The following is a 25,838-nucleotide window of genomic DNA, read 5'->3' on the forward strand; positions in this document are numbered from 1 at the left end:
TTTTTGGTGGGGACATTCCTGTTTTCTTTCCTACAAGCGTACAGAGGTTCTGATGGTCTTTCCTTCAATCTTTTCCTCCCTGTTTGGAAGGACGTTGCAAGCTTTGCTGGCGTATCCAGTTTTAAATACTGGAATGCATGTGAATATTGCAGAAGCTTTGGTCTAACAGTCATCCCTTATCTCATTTCTAGGTCTCTCCTAGAAGATCGTGCCGAATCAAGTCCTGTGGTTAGACTGATTGGACCGTGCATTTTTTATTTTTATTATGCACATGTATTTGTATTTATAAATCAATAAATATCTATTTGTATTATTCATGTTAAGCTAGCCACTTATTAAGAACTCTGATTTTGCTAAGATGTGAGCACACAAGTGAGCTGTGCCAAAATGAAAACTTAATGCACAAGTATCATGACTTGCTTCTGTCAGTCTCCAATGTAAATATTAAAAAGTGTCTTCTATTTACAATGTAGATAAAATTATTAATTTTGGGAAACATGGGAACCGATTTCAGTTACGGAGAATACTCTAGAGGGGCAGCTCCTTCACTAATGAAGGCAGATAGAAGTAAACACCATCAATGCTAAGGTTACGCCACTTCAGAAACACTTCAAGAACCACGAATACTCGCATCTCTGCAGGAGCAAAAGCTTCCCATAGTTTTATTGCACTCTCCTACTTAGTCTCCTTCTGAGTAGTAGTATTATTTTTACTAGTTCACTAGTTTTGGTTTGCTGTGCATATACTATGAATAGTTGTTTATAATGTTGTTTGCCACAAAGCTGATTTCGTTATTATATTCAAACACACGAACTAATTGAAAAGCTATTAAGGCAGAACAGTTAATTCACAGAATCTGTAAAGGAACATGTGCTCCTTTTAGTGTTTTACCACCCAGTATAATCACAAAGAAAACATACTCTACCTCTTGAGAAAAACTCATGGGAAAGAGGTAAAAATGTCTCATACCAAATAAGTAGTGTCCAGTGAACAGAACAGTGTTGAACACATCTAAAAGGTTGCCTTTTCTGCTACAGAAATTATCTCGACACAGGATCTCTTAAGATTACTCCTTTTCTTATTACTCCTTTCCAAATAATATATATTAACAATCATCACGCTTAGGTGCTTACCAGATTTTGATCTCCCATGTGTTGAGCTAGAAGCAATGGTGAGAGACTGTGGTTTAACTGGATCTACTGGTACAGCGTAAGTGCCAGCACTTGGAACTTGGATGTAAGGTCCTACAGCTGCCACCCGTCCTGAAGCACTCAAAGATGACTGAGGTGATGAAGTTCCATTAATACGATTCAACTAAAAATCAGACAAATTGAATCGTGAATTTCCATTTAATCTAGGCATTTGTGCATGAAAACGAGGTCTGAATTTAATTATCTGGAACCATGCACTGTAGCTAATTCACTTTAACAAATTACTATACTCCATATTATGCAAAAAAAAGAATTAGAAAGACATTTTTTTTTCCTTAAAACTAACACCTCAAAAATTAAATTTCTCAGCCACAGCACATACTTTTCATGAAGAAAACTTTTACTGCGTAAGGTTTCTTTTCAATGTCCCTTTTGTATAAATAAATAAATGTATTTATTGAAATCAACACTTCCAGCTAGGAATACATAGGGGAATCCATAAGTGATCTCTCTAGTCCTCAGACAAAAGGTCTACTGATTTCTAGTCAAAGTCTCAGACAACTATCAGCTAATTTTATCAGACCCTTTATTACATTTTTATCATTTTTTCTGTTCCAGGGAAAAACAAACAAAAAACCTACCTTTTTGATGTTTTTATGCTCTGAAAAACAGCCCATGATCAAACTTCCTACAAATCTATACAACAAATTTTAATCCAGTATGGTCTGTACCACACAGAAAAAAAAGCAGCAGTTTTCTGTTATCTATGAAAAAAATTAAAATAGTTTTAAGAAGTCTACTACTTTTAAAATGGGTTCTTTAAATGTAACTGTACTCAGCTGGGAATAAAGTGACATTCTACGTAGTTTTAATAGGCTGTTGATAAACTAAAGTGTGGCCCTTTGAATAGTTTATCTTACAGGAATGTTTTCTTTTTGACGTGCCTCAACTTTTTTCTTGTATAGTCGTTCACGCAGCTCATTGATTCGCTTGTCCATCATGGCCACCTCCATATTACGTTTGTTTAAGAGTTCTTTCTGCTGCTGAAGCTTGGAGTTCTGCTCCTGATTAAGCCTGTTCCGAATCTGAAAGAAGAAAAAAATAAAAAGCAGCACTTGTTAGGATAGTTACTTCATTTTGTCTTGGCCAAGGTTGTTTTTAACATGTTGTTAAAAAAACCTGAGGCAACATGGATCAGCCATGTTCTGACATCTGATTTTATGCTTCCACACAGCCTGTCAAATTACCATGAACAACTGTTAAAAAGAAAACATTAGGACATGCTATCTTTTACTAAGCTATTGGACACCCCATAAACATGTAGCATGCATCCCATTTATACCAACTGGATTAAAGAATTAGGCAAAAATAAATTTCATAAATCAGTTCCACAATGAAATATTAAGTCCTAGAAAATACTTGTTAAAAGTTACATTTAACCACAATGAAAGTTTGAATATCATGGAAACTAAATAATACTAAGTGATATCAAACTTGTACAAGAAATTATGCTCTTAATTCTGTTTCCAGTTCCACACATAACTTCTTGATGCCTGGATGGGAAGTTAACTGAACTGCTAGGGCATGGTCTGGATACCAGTTTTTCTCTCTGCATGAGGATTAAACTGAAGCCTTCACAGCAGGTTTCCAGTAACTTAGGAGACTGATTACCTTTATAGTTTAAATCAACTATGACATCCTTTTTTCTCTCTCTCTTGCTTTCCCATTGGCATTTTTTCATACCTTCAATAATTCTAACTGTATTGTCCCAATATTCCGCTTTTCATGGCAACTGTTGCATGCAAAAAAAAAACAAACCTGACGCAAATTTAAGTCTTGATAAACGTGTACGGGATCATTGTGAAGCACAAGAAAGAAACCTTAATCCACTGAGCATCTTTGCATTTAGAAATACTTGGAAGGCAGATATGCCTTGTATAAATGGAAAGGTGAAAAAAGGACCCATATTCCTAATTAGTCATGGATTAATTGGTACATTATATTTACTCACACAAAGAAAAAAGTGGGACTAATCTTGAAATTTAAAATTATTTTGAAATACTAAGTACACGTTAGACCCGTTGCCTCAATCACAGGAAAGTACGAGCAAACTGAAAAAAAGCCCTCCAATCCTGACACACTGACACATTAAGTATTCTTAAGCATACTGTAACTTTAAATTGTAAAACTGGACAAAATTCCAATGTGAATGGGATAGTTAATTACTGATGTGAAAACTACTCTTCAGATGTACCAATATTTTTGGATGAAGACGTAGGATAGTGGTACAGTGAATAATGTGAATATAGTGTAGCTATAGTAGTATGCTGTATAGTGTACTGAATAGTGCAGTGAATATAGTGCAGCTTAACATTTAAAGAAAATCATCAAAATTATAATTCTTATGTGTTTTTGTTTATTTACATACTCATTATAGCTATATTTCCACAATATATTTTAAAGTTACTCTTATTTGCTGCGCAGTCATGTCTCTAGGCTAAGACAAAAATCTAAGTCGGTGTGCTATATCCACTTCTTTGCAAAGCAGAAAAGCACTGAAATGAAATTTTATTTTGGAGAGAGATTAAAACAAGTACTTTGTACAAATTCAGTATCTTCAATACTGCTCAGAAATGCCCTTCGGAATGCTTTCACACTTTGCCTCATTATGTGTATGAGCAGCAGCAGCAGCAGTTTTGAAAGCTAATGAAATCCTGTTTTAAAAGGATGCTTGCTAGGACCTTATGCATTAACATTCTGATACTCCAATTTTATGAGATCACAGAAGGAAATGTCTACCCATAAGGGCAGTAATATGACTTATTTCAACTGTCATTTAAACTGTATTTCTCAATTACTTACCTGTAGCTCTTGATACAATTTTTTTAATTCTACTGCTGCAGGTCCTGTTACTTGTCCATTGTAAGACTGAAACCCATTCAGCTTCCCTTTCCTTAAGTCTTCCAGTTGTTGAGTAAGTTGATCCACTTTTAATACTGCAGCCTGTAGCTCCTGCTGCTTTTCCTGGAACATGGCGCTTATATGCTCAATTTCAGTTGCTAAAATTAACAAGATAACAATAATAAAAAACAAGTACAGGAGAGATTGTTAATTTTTAATTCTATGGATATTGCTAAGTACAACATACTGGTTTTAAACCTGGTGTATTCATACACATAAAATACTTATAATGTGTCAGGAATTGCTAACGTTAACTACAAATACTCTGATTACTTATTATGACTTTATAAAACAGATAAGAAATTACATCATGTATAAATTTCCTAGAAATTTATGTCAACCATTGTATGACAAATAAACATTCTATGTGAAATCCTGTTACAGTGTATGACATTTGCCAGATATACAGTGAACAGCAAATAAAATTGAATAGTATGTTTAGAAATTCCACATACACAAATTGCCATTCATGATCTTGCTATAATCCACTTGTCCTCTCATGGCACGGATTTTTTTCAACTTTGTCTCCTGGGTTTCAACACGTTCTTTAAGTTTCTGAAGCTTTTCACTCTCTGAAACAGACTGCTGCTGACGACGTTCTTGCTGCTTCAGGTAACGCAAACGTTGTTCCTAACAAAATAAAAGACAAAAGGTACTTGTTACACTCTTATTTGTAGAAAAAAGTTGATTTAGTAAAACCTATTTCTATGATCACTAGTTTTTGGTTTTGTTTATTTTGGGGTTGGTTTGGCTTATTTTCTTTCCAGCAATCAGAAAAAGTTGTATCTAGTTAAAACATGCATCAGTCCTCCTGAGGAAAAAGATTACCTCTTTAAAACAAATTTGTTAAATTTATGTTAAGAAATTCAAAAGTTTTAGACCAAACATCAATTTTATGTATATGTGTGAAACCATGTATAGCCTGAAGAATCAAACACATCAGTAAAGCTTCTGGCATTTGGCTTCTGCTGCTATTAACACTTTTCCTGCCATTGCAAAATGAACTTCCAACACTGCTATCAAGCTTCTCAGTGAACACAAAGTACTCCCAACAGAACGTTTAAACAAGCTGGCCTACTAGAAGATAATGTTCCAGTTCTTAATACCAATCCTCCTGGTGCACGCACAGTGAAAATATTTATTTTTTCTATGTTATTTCCATCAAAAAAAGAACAGAATTGTTCGGTTTATTCCTTGTAAAGACACTGTGCTGTACTCCAAGCATCCCATGTGTACTGTATTCTGTAACACCGAGAACAATGTCAAAAACATTAAACCCGCTCCCCACTCTGAAAATCTATTTCGATTGTCACACCTCAGACTTCAGAAATGTAATACATGAGTATATTTGAAATGGGCACATTCTCATCTCACATCACTGTTATTATATTGAAGTGAATGAGATAGTAAGTATGAATGTAGAGTCGTGGGTGGTCTATTACAGATAATGAAGTGGGCCTCACAAAAGAGACAAAACCTAGCAACATTTTTATAATGACACACAACTGTTGCTTATTTAACCACTTAAGCTTATTTAAAGTGACTTGGGTGCATTTATCTGTACCCCAAAAAACTCACGTTTGCAGACACTGACAGAAGCTTGTATTTACTACAATCCCTATATTTTGTTTGCTGCTAATTATTACCTTAGCAACCAACATTTGCTGCTGATTTTCAATCTGCTGCTGTTGTCGGGCAGCCATATCTTGAAGCTCGGAGAGAGTGAGCTCAACACGTGGATTCCCAACCTGGAGACAACAAAACATTACGTCAATGTGGTGATGTACGTGGAATGCTCTGATGTTAGAAGCTAGATCCCTACTTGTCAGAGGAAGGCTAACACTCCCTCCCCAGTCCTTAGAGGAAGGAAAAATGATGGATACCTATTAGAGAGGAAAGAAGACCAAAGCATAAACAAAGGACACAGCTCACACACATGCCAGCGACAGAAAAAGCAAGAAGGGGAAAAGCAGATGAAAGAGGAGAACATTAAGAAACAAAACAAGGAGAAGAAAAAAGACCTCATACTACATTTAAATTTCCTTTCTTAAGATGTTCTGTAGAATTGGCACCTACTGCAGATATAACACACACACTAGTAAACATGCAAGCAGGTATATTAAGCAGGAACTGGAACCTGAAGCTTCTTTCCTTTCCTAACACTTTCAGTGTAGGTGCCTTGGCAGCTTTAATTAACAGGATGAGGGGGAACGGGCTAAAGTTGTGCCAGGGGAGGTTTAGGTTGGATATTAGGAAAAACTTTACTGAAAGGGTTGTTAGGCATTGGAATGGGCTGCCCAGGGAAGTGGTTGAGTCACCATCCCTGGAGGTCTTTAAAAGACGTTTAGATGTAGAGCTTAGTGATGTGGTTTAGTGGAGGACTTGGTAGTGTTAGGTCAGAGGTTGGACTAGGTGATCTTGGAGGTCTCTTCCAACCTAGATGATTCTGTGATTCTGTTGTTTAGCATTATTTATGTTGTGCAGGACAAGTACAAATGAGAACCCTTAGAAGAGGTTGTCATTAAGCTCACATACCAAGACTCACATACCAAGAATGAAATTCATGGAATTTATTCCATGAAATTTCATGGAATCCCAATGGTTTGGAAGGGACCTTAAAGCCCACCCAGTTCCAACCCCGTGCCATGGGCAGGGACACCTCCCATAGACCAGGTTGCTCAAAGCCCCATCCAGCCTGGCCTCGGTCACTTCCAGGGATGGGGCACCCACAGCTTCTCTGGACAGACTGGAGCATTTAAGATAAGAATCTGTGAAAAACAGTCTGTGCAAAGTGAAGTGGAGTAAAGGTGATCCGCTTTGGATAATTAATTAGCTATTACTGTGTGAACTCTGAATGGAGAGACAAGACCCCAACCTCAACTCCACCTGTATTGGTGAAGAACCAGTGTCATACGGAAAAGCTTCCTCCTCTCCCCTCTTAAAAACAAAACAAAACTCTGTATGGCCTTTATGTAAAGATGTCAGGGTTTATTTTGCTGCTGATCTCAGTCTGACAGACTGAGAAGAATGGCAATAATCCTAGACAAGAAATCTTGCTGGAAGCTCTGCAGGAAGTTTTCAAATAAAGGTTGTTCCACAGCAGGGCTTGCTGTTCTACTTCGGGGTCAGTGAAATGTGGACTAGCATTTAGAGATCTTTGTGGTTTAAAAAAGGGAAAGAAATCTTTATAATCAATGACACCTCTTCTGTTACCAAGGCAAGCTTTAGAGAAAGCCACAAAGCACGGGGGAAAAAAGTTAGATGAAAATTTAAAACTGGCAAATCTGAACTCTGGTAGAGTAGCGAAGAAAGCTTTCTTCAGAGGTCAGCCACACAGCAATAGATCACAAGGGAGGAAGAAAAAGGGTGCATCAGGGGACAGCCCAGAATGTGTGCGCTACAGGCCTGCATTATTCCACGTCAGTGGTAGTGCAGGTAACAGCGCTGCAGTATTATTAGATGTGCCCCAGCTGTTCAACCGGTGGGGCACCAGAAGTACAGAACAATTTCTCCAAATTTCTTCTCATCAGTACTTTATTGTAAGAGTACTGCTACAGTAACTTCCTATTTTGGGCTTTAATGCAGTCTTTTTCCCTTTTATATAAACAGGCTTTATACATATACAATGCACACAAAAAGGTTTAGCACAGCTAAAAAGAAATGGGAATTCTACTTTAAGGCTGGCAAATACAGAGATGACAAAGAATCCCATTATTTAAAAGCTTCATGGTAGGAACAACAAGGGCAGCTGGCAATTACTATAAAAATAGAAATCTTTGGTCTAAATTATAAGCGTTTAAGGCCCTGAATGGAATAACTCATAGATATTAGTGGGGTTTTGTCACCCTTTTGCATTTCAAAGTAACAAATTTACAAAAATCAGGCTACAGAGGCAATTACTTGAAAATTATTTAAAATTCATACAATTCTGTGACCTGTGACAATCTGTGAGTATTGTGCATTTTCAAAAATGGATGTCCTGTTTCAGTCCGTTCAGTTTTGCCACCAAAAATAAGTAACTTAAATCTCTACATTAAATTACTTCAATTCAACCCTTTTTTCCACTGTGCAATCACAGGAAGGATTGCAGTGTAACAAGACAAATTCCAGAAGCTGACACTTGCAAATACCTGCTTTGCTACTCAGGGGAAGAAAGAAAGAAAAAAAAGCCACAGCCTTAGACTGCACTTTTTTTTTTTCCTGAAAGAGAATACCAGCCTTTGAAAAATTATGCCCAAAAGCTGGAAAGTTCACAGCAGTCCAGCATCTGCTGGAAGATATTTTACATGTAATTCGGTCAGGTGATGGATCAACACAAAAGCCAGACTGCCACACTGTAACACTTCAATAAACAATGGAGTATCTTCACCAAACTACATGACAATTACTATTAGTAAGCCATGCTGAAATTACATAGTTTCCTATACCCAGTACAGTACATCACTGCTGAAAAACCAAAAATAATTATTTTGGATATACTGAGAATAAAAGTGTGTTAAATGAGTGCTTACAAAGTGAAATGCTGCCTTAAAGTTTTATGGAGTGGGAGAATAAGAAGAAAAATCCCACTACACACATCCCCACCCCAATCAAGCAAGTACCAGATTTTGAATCGGATCAAACCTGATCCCAGAGGAAAGCTGCTCTACTTTTCTGGGCCCACCCCAGTGACTTCCAACACAGTTCTGTAGTGATCTTGTCTGACAAGATCCCCTGCAATGCCTGTACTTCACTCCAGGAAAAGTAAAATTCTCCTCTAAAATCTTGTTGACACCAAACTATTTCAGCCATTCTGAATGTTTTGTTTCATATTCCTACATCAAATTTCTTATATATCATTTCTCCAACGAATGCATAATACAAAACTGATTCTTTAAGCTTCAGTCAGGAAAGGAAAATATTTGTTTTAAAATAGATTGCCTTTTTTTTTTACTTGAGCTCCAATTAGTGTTTCATGTTTCTCCATATAATTATTGAATACATCTCAAGATCAGTCACTAAAACAAGCCAGATTTGGAACGCTAACTTTAAAAGTTTTTGTATCTTAAATGCACAATATAGACACATCAGACTAAAATTTCATTATAGAGAGTTACTGTCCTTCTAGAGAGTTACTGTCCTTCTTTGAAGATTTTCTGTATGATAGTATATGGAGCATAAGTATAATTCTTACTGGAAATTACAAATCCTCTTAATAGGCATCAGTAATGAAAATTATTTTTGGTGCAGAAGTTAGTCAAAATTATGTACTTATGTATGGATACAGCTATATAGAGTAATGGAACTGAAACAAAAGGTAGAAAAATCTGTACTTTGGATGGTTTTTATTTCAACACTGTTAGTGAACACAGTAATCAAAAAAAAAGACTGAACTTAGTAGTGTGTATTTATTTATTTATTTATTAACTAGCATGACTTATGATAGATGAGTCCTTCACAACATTCTTTAATAAGGCCAAACAACTTGTGTGTACTTGTGCTGCTCCCAGGAGGTGTTCTGGCTCTGCTGACTTCCTTTGGCATGGTATTCCATCAGAACCACCTAAATCTCTGTTTGACTCTGTAGGGAAGTATTAAGAGGGACTCAGAACAGTTTGAAGTATACCCTCTGGATCATTGATTTCAAAAGTCAAAATAGGGGGAAAAAACAGTAGTGTTTTTCCAATACACACATGCTCTGTTTCAAAACCAGTCAGAAGCAAGTTTTACCTATGGAAGTTATTCCCAATGCTTCCTCTCCTTTCTACTTTGATTATCAGTTTAAGTTTACACTGACAACTCATTCTATTTCTAGTAATACTTTTCAGTCTAACGCTATCCAAGAAATAGATAGTTTATATTGCTAAGAAATCTTGTTAAAAAATATACCCAGACTCAAGTAGTAGTACGTGTACAGGGGTTATGCATTTTTCAAGGTAAGGAAGCCATCTTACTTTGTAAAAGTTACAGATTTCTTAAGTGAAAAATGTAACCCACAGTGCACAATAAGAAACTGGTTTGTAAAAACACCAGTAACACCAGTAGTTTGACCCAAAAGCTCAGAATTTTTACTGCTTTAAGTAAGCATGTTTGAAAGTATATCTTACAATGCCTGAAAAACATACTGCATCATTTTACATTATGCAAAATAAAAAGAATTGAGATGAATAAATACTACCTTCTCCTTAAAGAAGCTATTAACTTCAGCAAAATATTCCATTTACAAAGTGTAATGTCTAGAAAACTTTTATACAGGGAAAAGAATAAGAACATAGGAAAACAGTTATAATTAGCCATTCTTATAAGTGCCCCATGAGAAATCTCTTCATGTTTACCTCCCTGAATACCAATGTATGACCTTTCCACTTAAAGTAACTACATTATACCTAGGAAAGAAAAGAAGAATCTGAAGAAACAAAGTTTTAAACCTGTAGCTTCACTCGCAGTTTGTTCTTTTTCATCCACATGGCAAAAGCAGTACACAGACCAAGCAGAATTCCTCTTCAACATTAAGTCAGGTATTTTCAGAAAGACTGTAGCTGATTTCATGCCTCCGAAACAGGGCAGCAGCATTTTTGATAAACCATGAAAATTAGTGAATCTTTCTCTTGCAGAGATCTAGTTGAATCCATTTGCTTAGAGCATTTCATATTAGTTGAGTTGGCTCGGAATAATCTGTATGCAAATACCACCACTGGAAAAAGTCCGTCTCAGTCTTTCTTCAGAACCTCGTGCTATGCAAGGCAAATGGATCAGGGTATGTTCTCAATTCTTTAATGAGGTTGTTGGTTTCCCTGTTTCTTAAGTTTGTACAGCTAATAAGCAGTATGAACGATTTCATACACGAAGTGACTCACCTTTCATAACAAACACGAGCCTATTACATTTAAGGTCTAGACCTCCTCCTCTCTCCTGCAGGAAGAGAAACCTACCTCCCACAGAACTGCCTCCTAAAGGAGGTACCAAAAAAGCCACTACAAATATCTACTCCTCCAGATTCCACAGATTCATTTGCTACATGGTGATACATCAAAGGAGACAATTTTGCTGAACCGTAAATTTCTTTTCATTGATTCACAGAAGCATTTACACACAGATGAACTCCAAAATAAAATCCCACTGAACAAACACTGCATTATTAGGCACTAAGGAATTATTACAGATGTTTCAAACAAAAATACTTTACACTCATATTCCCTAATTTCTCAAAATTTAGAAGAATCTCTAAGAGAATTGTATTTATTTGTTTAGCATGCCACTTTAAAATGTCATGATGAGAGAGAATTTGTAATGAACTGCATTTTCAGCTTCTGCCATTAGCCTCCTACTAGAGGCTGGTATTTTACCATTTGATGATTAATATTTTTGGGACAGGTGAGATGAATGGTACAGTAGTAATTAAATACTTTGGAAACCAGTTTACAAGCAGCCTCAAAGCAAGTCATACCTTAGATATTTAATTAAGAGAGAGATCCTCCTTTAATAATGAATTCTGCGCATTAGCCTTGTCACTCAAAGTTCGTCTTCTTGATCCTCCTTCATTTCTGTCCTCACACTATGCTGCTCTGTCTATCGTCACAAACTCCTCCATCTCTCTTTACTCACTCCACATGCTTCTGAGCTATTATGAAATGGTTTACTCACTGACAACCCACAACAGTAAAGGAAAAATTGCATCTGAACTCAAATTAGTTCCTTGACAAGCAGAACATACTGTAGTCAAACATATAAGCCATAGGGGCAGATTCCAATTGGTTTTGTGTTTTTACTCCCATTGGAAGGTTATCTTAGAAGAGGAATCTAATTATGTCAATACTGAAATCAAAACGCCAGGAGACAGACCTTCAAAATAGATTATTTTTAAGAGGTGATAATGAGGATGTGGTTTGATTTTATGGATCAGGCACTAAGGCAGAGAAATACACAAAGATACTTTGATTTTCTAAGTTTGCATTCAGAAAAACAGAAAGCTACTTTGAAAATAACAAAACATGTACCACACCCGAGACTCCTATGATTTCAGAAATACCAGCTTTAAAGGAAAACAACTGTCTAAAAGCTTCACAGACCACCTCAATGACTGGCAATATCTCATTTAGGCTTGGCAACACCTAACCACTCAAATAGCCAGTGTAAACCGTAATTCAAACGATTCATTGAAAAAGAAAACCAGAACAGACCAAGAATTTATCAACTACTTCCTGTACAGTGTCTCCTCAGATCTCTTCCTCGGTTTGCAAGAACCACCACGTCATTAACTTCCCTTATCTATTCCTTCCCTCTTCTTCAGATAGGTGTTCACACCCATCACCCACACAATTCAGCTCCTTTCCCAAAGCTCTGCACTAGAAAGTGTAGGTTCAGGTACCTCAAGCCTCCTGAAACTGGCCGAGCTCCACCTTCTCCTACATGTATTCCTGTGCCGTGAATCACATACAGTGAACTTTCTCATGTTTTCTAGCCTTTTTCCTACCACTCACTTCCATCGCCTCTATACTTACTCCCTAATTTACTACTCTTTTAGTACTTAGGTCTATCCTTCTCCCTGTTTTTAACACTTCCCATGGTCAGAGATGATTCTGAGGTTAAATCTCCATTTGCCAATTATCCAGCATAACCTAGATAAAATGTAATCAACCAGTGAGCAGGCAGGTGAGACAGCCTGTGTCCTAGCTTGGACACCAGGATGGCTGCTTCTGATGCTGGCTGTCAAAAGGGCTGCCCACAAGCTTTCTGCTCGTATCCCACTACTTCTTAACCACCAATTACTTCATTAAGAAGCCAATACAGAGCAGATACTAAAGATAAGGCAACATATACCCCAGCCACAACCTAGCTACACTTTGTATGCTTTATAGCATAGGGTAGGCTGCCTCTCTAGATTCTAGCAGAGGTAAGGTACATTGTGGCTGAATGGGATGTTGAGATAAATGAAACACCCCACCCCACCAAAAAAAAAACAAAAAACCCCACAAGCCTTCCCTTAAGAATCCTCCACACACACACACCCTCACTCCCCAAAGAGTCTCCGATAGGAAAAATAATCATACCCTCTACCAGAATAAACATGAAAGAAAAAAACTCTTCATCAAGGGTGGGACAACACCAGCATATCAAAAGCTAGAAATAGCAGGTAAAAAAAATAAAACAGACAAAGCACAAGGTCATTATTGAATTAGAGACAGCAACTACTTTTGGGTTATGATTACAAGAATTTGCTCCCCCATGTGGGATTCACCACCGAGGCACACAGTTTTGGCATGTCAAAAAGAAATCACCATCTTCACCAGCCTGATAGGGGAAGATGGTGAAGGCCAGAAAGATACCGCAAGCCGCTCCTGAGAAGCCTTAAAATGCCTACACAGGAACACAATACAACATAAAGACTGTTTTTAGAACAACTACAGAAAGACTCAGCTTTCTACAATCCGTAGCAGGTTTAGGCAGCTGTCCCTTCCCAGAGCAATACCAAACCTTACTCAGGACTAAGAATTTACCTTTGTAAAGCAGCCAAACCCATGCAGCTTTGTGACACACACAGAACTGATAGCTCTGAGATCAAGTGTGAGAGTGCATGAACAAAGATGACCATACTTCCAGAACAAAGCAGCTGACAACTGCAAAACAAACAGGGTGGGTTGGCGCGCTCCCCTGCCAGTGAATTCCAGACTGGGATCAAGGCTCCGAGAAGTCTCAGCCTTCCCAAAACCCTGGAGCTCTCATCTCACACGCCCATCCTTGCATTTTCCTCCTCTGTCCCGCACATACAGGAAAGGCAGAGCTTTGGCTCTCAACAGCTCTGGCTGCTCAACTGCCAAGCTACCAGAGCAGGAAAGAAAGGAACGGCTTTCTTCGTTTGCTCAATCTAGCAAAAGATTTCTTAATTCTCCCATGCTAACTTTGACAAGAACAGCAGGAGCCCATCAGCCACATGGTACTTCTCTGCCCTAACCTTCATTCAAAATACCACAGTTTAGGGGATGCTTTCACTTGCTCAGTTAAATCTCTCGAGGTGTCTGATAAGAGCAGCCCTTGCACACTGCTGGTACCTGTCCTCAGCAGGACAGTAACGATGGGGACAACAGATGGAAGGGATGGGAGTTTACTCTGCTAGTGCTGCATCAAATCTATCTTGGATAAAACGCATGTGGTTTCCTTGTGCCACCTGAGGAGGAGGAAAGGAGAACAGAGGATGGAGCCATCTACTGCAGACGACCGACTCTGACGCACTTACATTTCTGAAAATACTGACCCGCAGCCCAGAAAGAGTGCACATCTCCGAAGCTAAGAATGCTAACGAATTTGAGCACATTTTTCATAAAACCTGACTTTAGTGCAAAGTACAAAAGCAGCTTAATCTCACGTGAAAGATCACGCATAACACTATAAAGGGATGAAAGAAAATATGTTTCTATTTAAACTAAAATAGATTTTTTGCTGATCTCGACATGGATGACATTATTTCCAGTTTAATGGCTTTATCCACAGCTCTGCCTGGCTTTTTTTTTTTTTTAATTGGGTCAGAAATATGCCGATAGCAGAAATCCATTTTAAAGAATCCAATGACAATAGCACGTGCCTTTCTTTCTTTTTTTTTTTTTCCTTTTTTTAAGCTTAATGGAAATGAACAAGCTAATTAAACCCAGAAAACGCACCCAGAATATTGGGAATTACAGAAAAATACAACTAGTGTGTGCTATCTCCTGATAATCAAGTAAACTTGATATTAACATCACAAATGTAATCTGGTTACTTTATTCATAAATTTGTAATAAAAACAGTATTTTATTTGCACAAATGAACAAACTAAGAGTTTCTTAGAACTGATAAACTTACTTCAGGTACATTACAATTTGCTGAAAAGTCTCACATTATCTATATTTGATAAAACCCTAACATCTTTCCTTAAAATACAATACCTTGTTAACTTGTTAATTCCTCCAACTTGCTAATACAAATAGGTAATTTGATATAATAAAGATTTAAAGTCTATTCAGCATAAGCCACAGACTCTAGATTTCCCTTCTTTACTACTGTTTACCCATATTTCTTTCTCAGAAATCTCCCAAGTGAGACTGTCCTCTATTCTGGACAGAGCAGCTAAGGAAAGGCAGAACGTAATTATACAAAACAAAAATTAAAAGAACGTTAAAACAGATTTTCAAAATTACAGTTGGATTTAAGTATATATTGAAAACCTGCTACATATAAAATAAACTGCTTATAAATGGCTTCTACATTATAGGCAAGTAGTATCTAGAACTCATTATTTAAAATACTTTCTACTTTGTCCTTGTAGTCACTGAACAACCACAGAAATCTTAAACTCCTTTGTATTAGCTTCAGTGTCAGCTAAAATACCCAGCAGCTGATTTGAAGCAAGCCTTATACTTCTAAATTCTAAAATAAAATTATTTTAAAAGAAATCTTGCATTCATTTAGGAGTAACAGATCAGTTGTGCACACAACTCCAGACCTGTTTATTTACTCTATTAATTACTATTAATTACTCTGAGTAAAAGTATTGGTATTGTAACTAATGAGTCACATTTCAATATACATTGAAAATACATTATTCAAGTTTCTTTAAAAATAGTCTTGGAACTGTATGTTTGTGGGTCTTTAGGAAAAAACATCTTTTTAAAGAAAAACATTATTTTGATAGACTAGCTCATTATGGTTAAGATGCACTTATACGTCAGAATAACATGTTTAGTAACAAATACATGTTTATTCCTCTCTTAAGTAATGGTTTCACTGTGAAGTTGTTCTGTGGTGCTGTAATATTGTTTATATGAGAACAACAGAACAGGACATTTCCAAAACACAGAAGTACTGAAAATAAATATCCTGTTTAGTGTAGTGTTGCACATGCAACAAAACTAAAGTTGCTAAAAACAAAAGTTGACCGTGATACTTAACTAAAAAAAGTATTTTTTCATAAGGTCTTATAACGTAAAAATGATAGCAAAATCATCGATCAGAATCTGATTTACTCAAAGTTTCATTTCAGAGATAAGGAGTAACAAAAAAACAAAGTGGTCTATGTTCTGGCCATGTGACAACGAAACCCACAATCACTTAAACAAGCGCAAAAGCAATACAGTATTTAAATAACATCCACTAAAGTGTAAAACTTTGGAAAAGTAATGAATTACCTGTTTGCTATTTTGCCATGTAATTGTAAGAGAGCACATCTTTATTTTGCAGCACTGCCCATCAGCTGTAAACACTTGTGTTGCTTCAGCATGTTCCACCTCCATCTTTCTGTTATTTTCTGTCTACACTTAATTGCTTAACTGTTCGCTGTGAGCAAACCCAGCCAACGACTATACACATCTTATGCATTCTTGTATGGCTTTTTGCCTCAGTGCAATCAATGGGAGGTAGGATATTTTTAAATATTATTCCATATGAAATAAATGTTTCCCCAATCATTTATCAATATGAAAAACTGTCTCTCTGCATTCATCAACAATCAGCTAACGGAAAAGGCTAGTGGATTTTGCCAGCAGTGAAAGACCTAATCACTGCAAGATCAAGCCAGCTGTCAACTATGATCAGCTTCATTCACTGCACTTCTCATATTCAATGGAAAATGTCGAGCAATACACATTTCTTTCGCAGTTACCAGGTTAAACTGCAAATATGAGAATACAGAAAAATTAGTTTTAAAAGGGAAACAAATTATTTGTTCCGTTTTTATTCTCGTAGTATTACAAACTCTGGAAAAAAAAATAAATACCGAAAAGATCAGGCAAATCATTACTTTTTGTATTTAATTTCACTGTTTAAAGTGACAGAAAACTCAAATGTTGAAAGTTCACTTGAAATTTAACAGACAGTTTATTTAACTAAGACTGCCTAAGATGAAAAGGCAAACAGTACACTCAAAATAGAAAAGGTTATTTCCAGAAGACTATCAATCTGTGTTTGCTATAATGCTCTTCAGTACCTAGTTTCGTCTTTTTCCTAAATCCTGCATACAAAAAGATAAATATTTGAGCCAGCAATGAAGCTAAAACATGTATAATAGCATACATCAAGAAGTTTCATGTCAGAGAAGACTGCAGCAAGTCAAAACCTAGAATTCAGGATTTTTAAATACTGAACATGAAAGAAAATACTAAAATCCATTACCAGTTTCTTATATCTATAAAAATTATAATAGTATGCAAGACAAAAAACATAAGAAGCTGTAATTTACCTTATAAAACTCATGAATTGCACACAAGTTCACTCTCTCTCCATTCTTTCAAGAAAAGAATTCAAGCATGATTCAGTGCACTTACACAAGAGATCCAGCCAAATGGGTCTCCATAAGGACACTGAAGAACTGTATGTCAAAGCACGATAAAGTGAATATTCCAGCTGCATAAAGAACACGCTTATTTTTAGCGAGCAAGAAAAGGTATGAGCTATAGAGTAAGATCATCCACTAAGAATAAGAGAAGAAAAACAAGTTCAACTCCCTTGCTCCTAAATTAGCTACAGGGACTTTCATTTTCTGTACTTTGATGTGAGGAAGACTGCAGGGGAAACAAACCTAAGTACAATTAGATCAGGAGGCAGTTGCGGAGAAAACAGAGAAAAGGAAAGGTTCTCTTGCCTGGGAAAAACACAGGGGTGGGAAGTAGGTATGCTAGGTGTCCAAAGGCTGGATGGACACGAAACTAAATGAACAAGTGAGGTTGCGTGAGAAAAAGAAGGCCAGCACTACATGTGTGTGCACGCACAAAAGCGAACACCACCACACACACATGCTGTGGAAGCACCAGTCTGCAAATGTCAGGGCTGCATAAAAGAGATGACTAAAGATGTCCTGAAAAGGAGCAGGCGGCTTTGCAAGTACTGGAAGAGTCTCCTGCTCAGAACTGAAAGATGCTTGGAGAAAGGGGGGACAGTCTGAATTCCCACGGTTTAACAATTAAAGCTCTTGGAGGTCTGCACTGACACAATGAATTTCATTATCTGTCTCCTGTAAGGAAGTACTGAAATAAGGGAAAGGACAAGGTCCATTTTAATTGCAATAACTTCGTATCAAAATACTTGGTTTAACTAGAAGTTATACTAATGCAACTCCAGAAGGATACAACCATGGCAAAGGGCATTAAAAATTACAGCAGCAGTGTAAGGAGTGGGAAAGCAACACCTTATGACAAGTAACAAGTGAGCTCTTTAGGTAACGTTTATTTTATGACCTAATGTGCATAATGTTATGTGTCAGCTCACACACCCCTATATTCTCAACTATTCTACCTTTATATAAAAGCAAGTTCGGATCTCAGTGTGCAGTGACAATTGGAGGCAATTCTCCACAAGCTCTGTTTAGTTCGAAATCTGGAGAAAAGTGTGAATCTTATTAGTCCAAGTTCACTGGATGAGAAATAGGTTAAAAAAATGTACCGTACTTTCAGGTTAAGCAAACTGGATGGGACTTTTCACCATTCCTCTTCCATGGACATCCACAACTAAGTATTGCTGTAAAACTAAAGAGCCGTGCCTGGGGGAAAACAAGGTCAGACCTGCAGATGTGGAAACTAAAAGTGTAAATTGAGTAAATGCTGCAGTTTAGGTCTTTCCTCACCTGCAAAACAGAAAGCCACCCGCTGGCTTCCACAGACTAGCACATCATTGTTCCCTGTAACCTGCTGCACAGAGCTATCTTCTGGTGCCCAGAACAGCAGAACTACTAAACCCCGTAAATGCTACAAGGCCCCAGTACTCAGAGAACAGAGAAGGAACAGGGAGAGCTGAATGGAATTTGAATGAATGAGAAGGCGGCAGACAAACAAGAAAAGGTAAAAATATATCCATACACGTGAAAAAAAAAGTGAATAAAAACCACAAATCTCTCTCATATCCATCTAAGTAGATGCTTGGTATCTAGATCTACAGAGGTGAAAAATTACATAAATATATAGAGAAGACATGGAGGGAAACAGTCCCTTCACATGTTCCAAGTAGGTTTCCTTTTCCCAATATGAGAAATTATCTTTAGATTCCTCAAAACACATGAAGTTAGATATTAAGAGCTAATGTTAGTCATAAACTAATGCCATATTAATTAGAATTATAATAGGAAAATGGTAACATAGTAAATAAAATGTGATGATTATTTTCATCAAGTGTAAGCATCTAGTAACTTCATCCACTATAAACTGGAATACATTTGAGAAATCACAGGACTTGTCAAAGCACTGCTCGTGACATTCCAAATCCCAGAATGATGCAATTTTGCCTAAAAAGATTACAAAAAGCCTCAGAGTAAAATACCAAGTCAGGAGCATCTGAATTTCCTACAGTTTCACAGAAGTTCATTCTATGAGATCACACAGTTATTAAACTTGTACGGATGTTTCCAGACAAACTATCCTTTACTGAGGTGTGAAGAGACTGGGATTTCTAGTCCTGCAAGAATTCAAGAGCTTTTTTTTTTTTTTTTTAATCGAAATTAGCTTTAGACTGCCTTTTTTTTTTTCCCCTCATTTAATTCCCCCCCTCCCCTGAAGTTTCTTAGTTGGATTAGCTTTTCTATTTATTTATTATTACTATTCTTTTTTTTGGAAGAGCAAGATACAGCAAGCTTTTAGGAAAATGCTTCAGACAGATCAGATTAATCCTTTTTTTTTTTTGTTTGTTAAATCTGTTTAGCTGACCCCCAGCTTGAAGTAGATGTCTGAACTGAAGGTGCAGGTAGAGGCTCCCCTATCTAACAAGTAAAAAGAATTTTAGGAATTAATGTCTTACAACAGTGAACACCCTTGGTAAATAGTGACATATACAACAAATCTGGCTCTTTAACAAAAGCAACACACAAAATTGCAGCAGAAAATTGGGAAGCCTTGGATCTGATTTAATTAACAGCTTTTTACATGGTCAAAATGTTCCAGGAAGCCTGCATGGAAGTTTCCTCAGGAAAAAAAAAAAAAAAAATGCCAGCAAATTGCTAGAATTCCTTGTGTCATCTTTTAATGAAATTATTTGCTTAGACTATGCTATGAGACCCCTGAAAGTATCTAGATTTCCATGACTGACACTGTAACTTGCTCATTTTAAACAAATGCCATTAAAACTTACCTTCTGTGAATAGCAGCCTCTTCCAAATACATCATTAAATATTACGAAGAGAAGTACTTGATACTTACAAGCTATTATCAAATTTTATTTGTAGCTCAGATCTGAAGAGCAATTTCTATTTCAGACTAAGCTCTTTATCCCTCAACATTTCAAATGAGAAACTTTAAGCAATTATGTATAATATATTCCCCTTCTCCTGAGTTTACTACTAAAAAACCTAACTTGTTTGTTTTTTTTCACCCCCTTCACAATGAGATTTTGGCATATCTTTGCCTGACAGGCTATGGAAAGCGGTACAACTAACCTTGTAAAAACTGTTCAGCCATTTCTGAAGCTTATCAGAAGATTGTTAGAACATGTTTAAAAAAATTTAATTGTCTAACTGACAAATCCATGGACAGACTGTATGTAAGATGTTTAATGCCTTTTTACGTGGTTGCAGTTGTATGGATCATATAACTAAAATTAATAAACAACAAACAATTCCACTTAAGAATTTTGGCACGAGCTATATACATCTATCTAAATTCTAAGCCTAGAATTTGACAAGCCTTAACAAGGGAACTCAAAAGCAGCGTATGTTCTTTACTACTACTTTCACTGCAGAGAAACTGATTGCATTGGATGGTTCTGCCAATAAGAGCATAACTGCTCCCAAGTTAAATCAGTACTACCAGAAGAGCTTTGTGTGTACATAAACGTAGAAGATTTTACTTACCTGTTAATAGAAATTCCATGAGTGTGAAATTATAAGATTCTCCTGATACTAAAACAATTGGGCTACGTGTTGTAAACCTTCTGCTAAAAGCCTGACTGGAGCCACTTAAACATAAACAGTGAAGTTCACTTCTGTTAGCTAACAGCAAAAAAAATGTTAATTCTCAGCTATATGTATTGGTCATAATTTCAAGACTAAGAAAATTTAAAGGACTGATTTTCCAGTTTGGGGTTTTGGTTTACACTAAAGCCAAAAGTTTCCTAGGGAGCAATGAAATCAGGTTCTTTGCATTTCTCGGCAAAGGTTTCAGTCAGTATCTATCAAGATAAAAGCACATAGATACCAGTTTCCCTAAATGGGGGGGGGGGGGGGAAGGCAAATTTAATATTAGGATATTAGGAAGAACAAAATGAGTTAAAGAAACAATGGTACATAAGAGTACAAACTGATATTTTATTCTCCTTAAGTACATTAACAAGTAAAAAAATAATATAAATTATGCAATTCCTGCAAATGAGTATCTGCCATCATGTACAGACTGTTTTCACCACACTAATGTAGTTCTGTTCTGTCCCACGCACTTTTCTTCTATTGTGTCCCTGCACTCCATCCTTTTTTTCTCCTGAACTGCATTTGCTTTCTTGTTTTCTCGTTTCCAATGAGTTTCTCAAACATTAGATTACCTTTTCACCTGGAAAACTGTCATCATCAGGTCAGTCCTGTTTCCAGGACTTCCTTTATGTAAGACTGTGATCCATTTTTCCTACTGATGACTGATAGGGTGGCTCCCAGTCCCTCTCCTGTGTACCACTGACCTCCAGTGGATAGAACTGTATTTGCTCTCTCTCACTGTTCAGACCACTGTCATTTCTATGGAATGAAGCTTGGATCACGCTAGGATATCTGTAAGAAAACAAAACCCAGCATTCTACGGCCACTGTTTCATGGCCACCGATAAAAGGCAGGAAATGACTAAACGGTAGAAGGACATTTGAAGCATCAGCATAATGAGGATCACAGAATCCAAAAAATAAATTTATGTTAAAAGGAGCTTCTCAAAGTAATCTGGTTCAATCAACCCTGCTCAAAGTTGCTCAGATTGTTCAGGACTAAATTAGGTTAAATTCTGAACCTCTACTAGGATGAAATTCCACCGACTCCAGGTAATCTGTTCCAAAGTCTGACTACTCTCACTGAGAAAAGATTTTCCCTGATATTTAATTAGAATTTCCCTTGTTACAAATTGTGTCCAAATCAAACTGGCTCAGCTACACATGCAAAAGAATGGAAGAGGCAGCTGTTCTCAGAGAAGTGAATCCCTCGAGACACCAACCAATCTCCCCAGCAAAGGAAAATGTTTAGTTATGTAAGTCTTATCTCCACATAAGTATACCTTCAGGATAGTGGTGGAAAGAGATCAGGCCCTGATTACAGCATAATTCCACTTCCAAGAGGAAAATTGTAAACAAGAGCAAACCCACCGAGAGGTCATTTCAGGAATAAGAGAACCACTCACATAATTTTTCCTTAGACTTTGTTATGTAGATGCAAAGCTCTCAGATGAGCACTTACAGATAAGTATTCTTTTCACAACAAAGCACATTTGACGGTATGAAGAGACATAGCCTATTCCATTTTTAACATTCAATCTTCATTTAGAAGATTATCTGATAAAATTCATGCATTTATGTAATCTTGTGATGTTAAAAGTTCACTGTTATTCAACTAATTGCTGATCACGCACACAAGACTTTCACAGAACAGAAAAAACATGGCATGTGACAAAATACCAATTCATAAAGTTATCCAAGTTGAATTCCAGACAGATTACCCATCATTTTTTCCAAGACTACTGATTCAAACATGAAAGCAAACGTATCTAAAAGTTTTCTATGCATGTCACACTTCCAACTCTATCCCAATATTAAATAAAAATCAATCATTTCATCATTAAAACAATACACATAGTAAAAATATACCTCAATGCAGAATATTTGGTAAGATTTGAGCTGTCTTCAACGTTCCATTGGTTTGTATTGATTTTAGGGCTAGTCTAACATTCAGCATGCCAGTAACAATGAATAAGCCTAATGCATTATGTAAGTGTAAGCTGATTAAATCCTTGATCCCGAAGCCACCTCTTTTCCCCCCTCCCCTTCCCATTTAAAACTTGGTACAATTGAAAAATCTGAGTTTTATAACTTTCAGAACCTGATTTGTACCATTTATGGCATAAAACCCCTCAAAACTTATAATAAAAATCCCTTCAGGTCCTTCTCATCTTTTAGTAATTTCAGGAACTTACTAAAAGTATATATTAAAAATGATCAGTTCCCTAATTACTTTTAATTTTGTGGCCAAACATATATTTTTTTCAGTATATACTGAATGGCACACAAGTAGCAGTGTTTATCAAGTTACCAGGTCTGAGCTCTACCCATACAATTAACATCAAATCAAACTAAACACACAGTTCAGTGCTGCCAAGAAGTACGATTAGAAGGCATACTGCACATGCCAGTTCTGATTTCCAGAAATTGTCGTTTCAAATGAAGTATACGAGCTATGAGGAATGGATCTCAGAAGGTCATTAAAGAGTTATGTTCCCTTAGCATACTATAGTTCTATGATCTCATTACATTGTCAATACGACAATGGAAGCAGGAATAACAGATCCATGTAGATGATGTTATCAGCTAGTGTTCTCTACAGAAAAGAAATGTAGAAAGCAATACATGATTAACTGTTTTGAATAGGGAAAAAGACTCCTTCCAATAGCCCCACGTACCATATATAAAACCAGCTGCTAACAGCTGCAAAGTGACTAAACAGCTGAATGGAAAAAAAACCCACAACCTACAACTTTGCTGCTGCATGTTTAGATGCACGTAAGAGATTTTAGATGCCAATTGTTAGGCAATATACAAGGACAGAATCACTTAACCTGCACAACTGTTTTTAACATTTTAGTTGATTTTTTAAGACATCTCAACTTGAAAAATCTGGTTAGTTTTGTTTGTCTTTAAACTTCTTTGAAGTGTTATTTTACCCAGACAAAAGAGCTCTAAGGCACATTTAGAAATCAACAGTGTTCCAACATAGCCAATACAACTATGAATTAGTGAGCTCAACTCTTCTTGAAATTCAAAAACGTTAAAGAATAATCAACTATACCTATAGTGCCTCAGAAGATGCAGCAAAATGGTCCTGAGTGAATGAGAACAGATTATGGTCTGTTGAGTCTTTATTAGAATTGAGAATGAGAGGGGAGAGAAGAAAGTAAAGGGAATTCCAACTCTGAAACAGGTTTTTAAGCCATGGTAATTTTGAAAGAGATAACCTATATTTTACTTGTAAAAGAGATGATGTTCAAGCCATAATTCACTGAATGCCACCAAACTGGTACTCTATGCTATGCAATATGTATTTTAAATTAGCAACTTCATAAAATGATTTTTTTTTAAAGGCATAGAAATGAACCTAGTGTGCAAACCAGTATAAAGAGGTGGCTCTGAGGGGTATGTAACCTCTTCTATCAGCGTTTGAAAACATTCCAATCCATAGATACATTTTCATGTTTTACCTTATGAGGCTAAGTCACAAAACCAGTATTAGTGAGAAAAAACAATCAAGAAAAGATGCCTGGACAGGCAATACTCATATGCAAGAGTAATATAGCTGTTTTTTTCCTCATACAGGATGAGTAAGAGATGAAGGCAGGTGAGAAAATGCAGTAATTAATAAGACTGATGGCTTCTCACGTCACAGAAGTGAATTTCTTGCTAGGCAGAAAATTTACAGCTGTTCATGAAAACCACAACAGAACAAGAATTAGACATTTTCCACTGGTGCCTACAACAGATTTTGCAAACCAAGAAATTTTAAAACTTAAATATTTGAGTTGATTGAAAACCTGTACGATTTATTACTTACCCCATTCTCTGTACGCTTCTCCACAGGTATGTTTATTCCATTTCTTTGGTTCTGGGCTTGTCGTCCACCTAAAAGTAAAGTTATCATTCGTAGTGCACAGTTCAGTTTTCAACACAACTGGTTCACAGTCTTTAATCTGTACTTTTAATGATTTTTTTTTTTTACAGAACATTTTACCTATGAATTTTCATTCTGCTAGTTTTGACTCTCTCATTAGGTTATTCTCTGTACGCAGTGGAGTCAGCAGAAATATGACATTACTCCACAGACTTCCTCTATTAAAGATATAGACATGTAGGCCTAATTTTCTGACGTGTTTTGGCAATGATATTATGAAAAGGAATGTACTGAGCATGACTACTGAAGTTTCATACTTCTGTGTCCACAAGAAGTAGCTCCACTGAATGTACTAGAAGTTAATATATTAGAAGAAGCTTCTACAATGCCTTGTAAACAACTTTATTCTACAAATTGATCCACAGGTCAATAATGAATTAAAAAGCCTCACATGCATGCTTCAGAAGGGACATTTTCTTTGTACATGTAAATGTGGCTTCAGGTGTATCTTGAATTTCTTAACATACTTTAAATTGGAATCGCCCAAAGGATGACTAACTATTTTACAAAGTATCTAATTAACATATGTGCAAATCCTTATATATTAATGGACTTGCTACTTCTGGCACTCAAAGCAACCAGCAGCCACTTAGAGATATGAAGAGAAACCCCAGCTCAAAGCAATAAGGACTTAGCCAAAACTTGAAATTCGGTTGTCTGAAGTACTCAGGTTAGATGAATGAGTGAGGATTGTCTGAGCATGCAAATATACAACTTACTTTGAGTTTCCTTTCCTCTCTCTCAGGCAGTCTGAGAGCCATAAAGTATATAATGCACAGCCTCAAAAATCTTCTCATAAATTAAGCAGTCTGCACTAGTTAGATCAGAAAATTGAAATACTTTTATTTTTATCCCAGTCTTTAAAGAAAGCCCCTAATGTAGTATGACTTTTTTTTATA

General features: G+C 36.5%; 1 protein-coding gene across 6 annotated transcripts in view; it reads right to left on the reverse strand.

Moving 5' to 3' along the window:
* The window catches only part of PPP1R13B (protein phosphatase 1 regulatory subunit 13B), a 72,647-nt gene that overhangs the window by 12,620 nt on the left and 34,189 nt on the right, over window positions 1-25,838 (reverse strand). For 3 of the 6 annotated variants that reach the window (XM_080596325.1, XM_080596324.1, XM_080596322.1), the window contains exons 4-9: window positions 24,823-24,890; window positions 5,759-5,860; window positions 4,568-4,742; window positions 4,014-4,210; window positions 2,072-2,236; window positions 1,134-1,314 (exon numbers count right to left, since the gene is read on the reverse strand). In XM_080596325.1, coding sequence (XP_080452451.1) covers window positions 1,134-1,314; window positions 2,072-2,236; window positions 4,014-4,210; window positions 4,568-4,742; window positions 5,759-5,860; window positions 24,823-24,890 — 888 coding nt within the window. Of the gene's footprint in view, window positions 1-1,133; window positions 1,315-2,071; window positions 2,237-4,013; window positions 4,211-4,567; window positions 4,743-5,758; window positions 5,861-10,519; window positions 10,870-24,822; window positions 24,891-25,838 lie in introns of those variants that run through there. The other 3 variants (XM_080596323.1, XM_080596327.1, XM_080596326.1) reach the window with 3 other exon arrangements.

Source organism: Anser brachyrhynchus, assembly GCF_964034855.1.
Source record: "Anser brachyrhynchus genome assembly, chromosome: 5".
Classification (NCBI taxonomy): Eukaryota; Metazoa; Chordata; class Aves; order Anseriformes; family Anatidae; genus Anser; species Anser brachyrhynchus.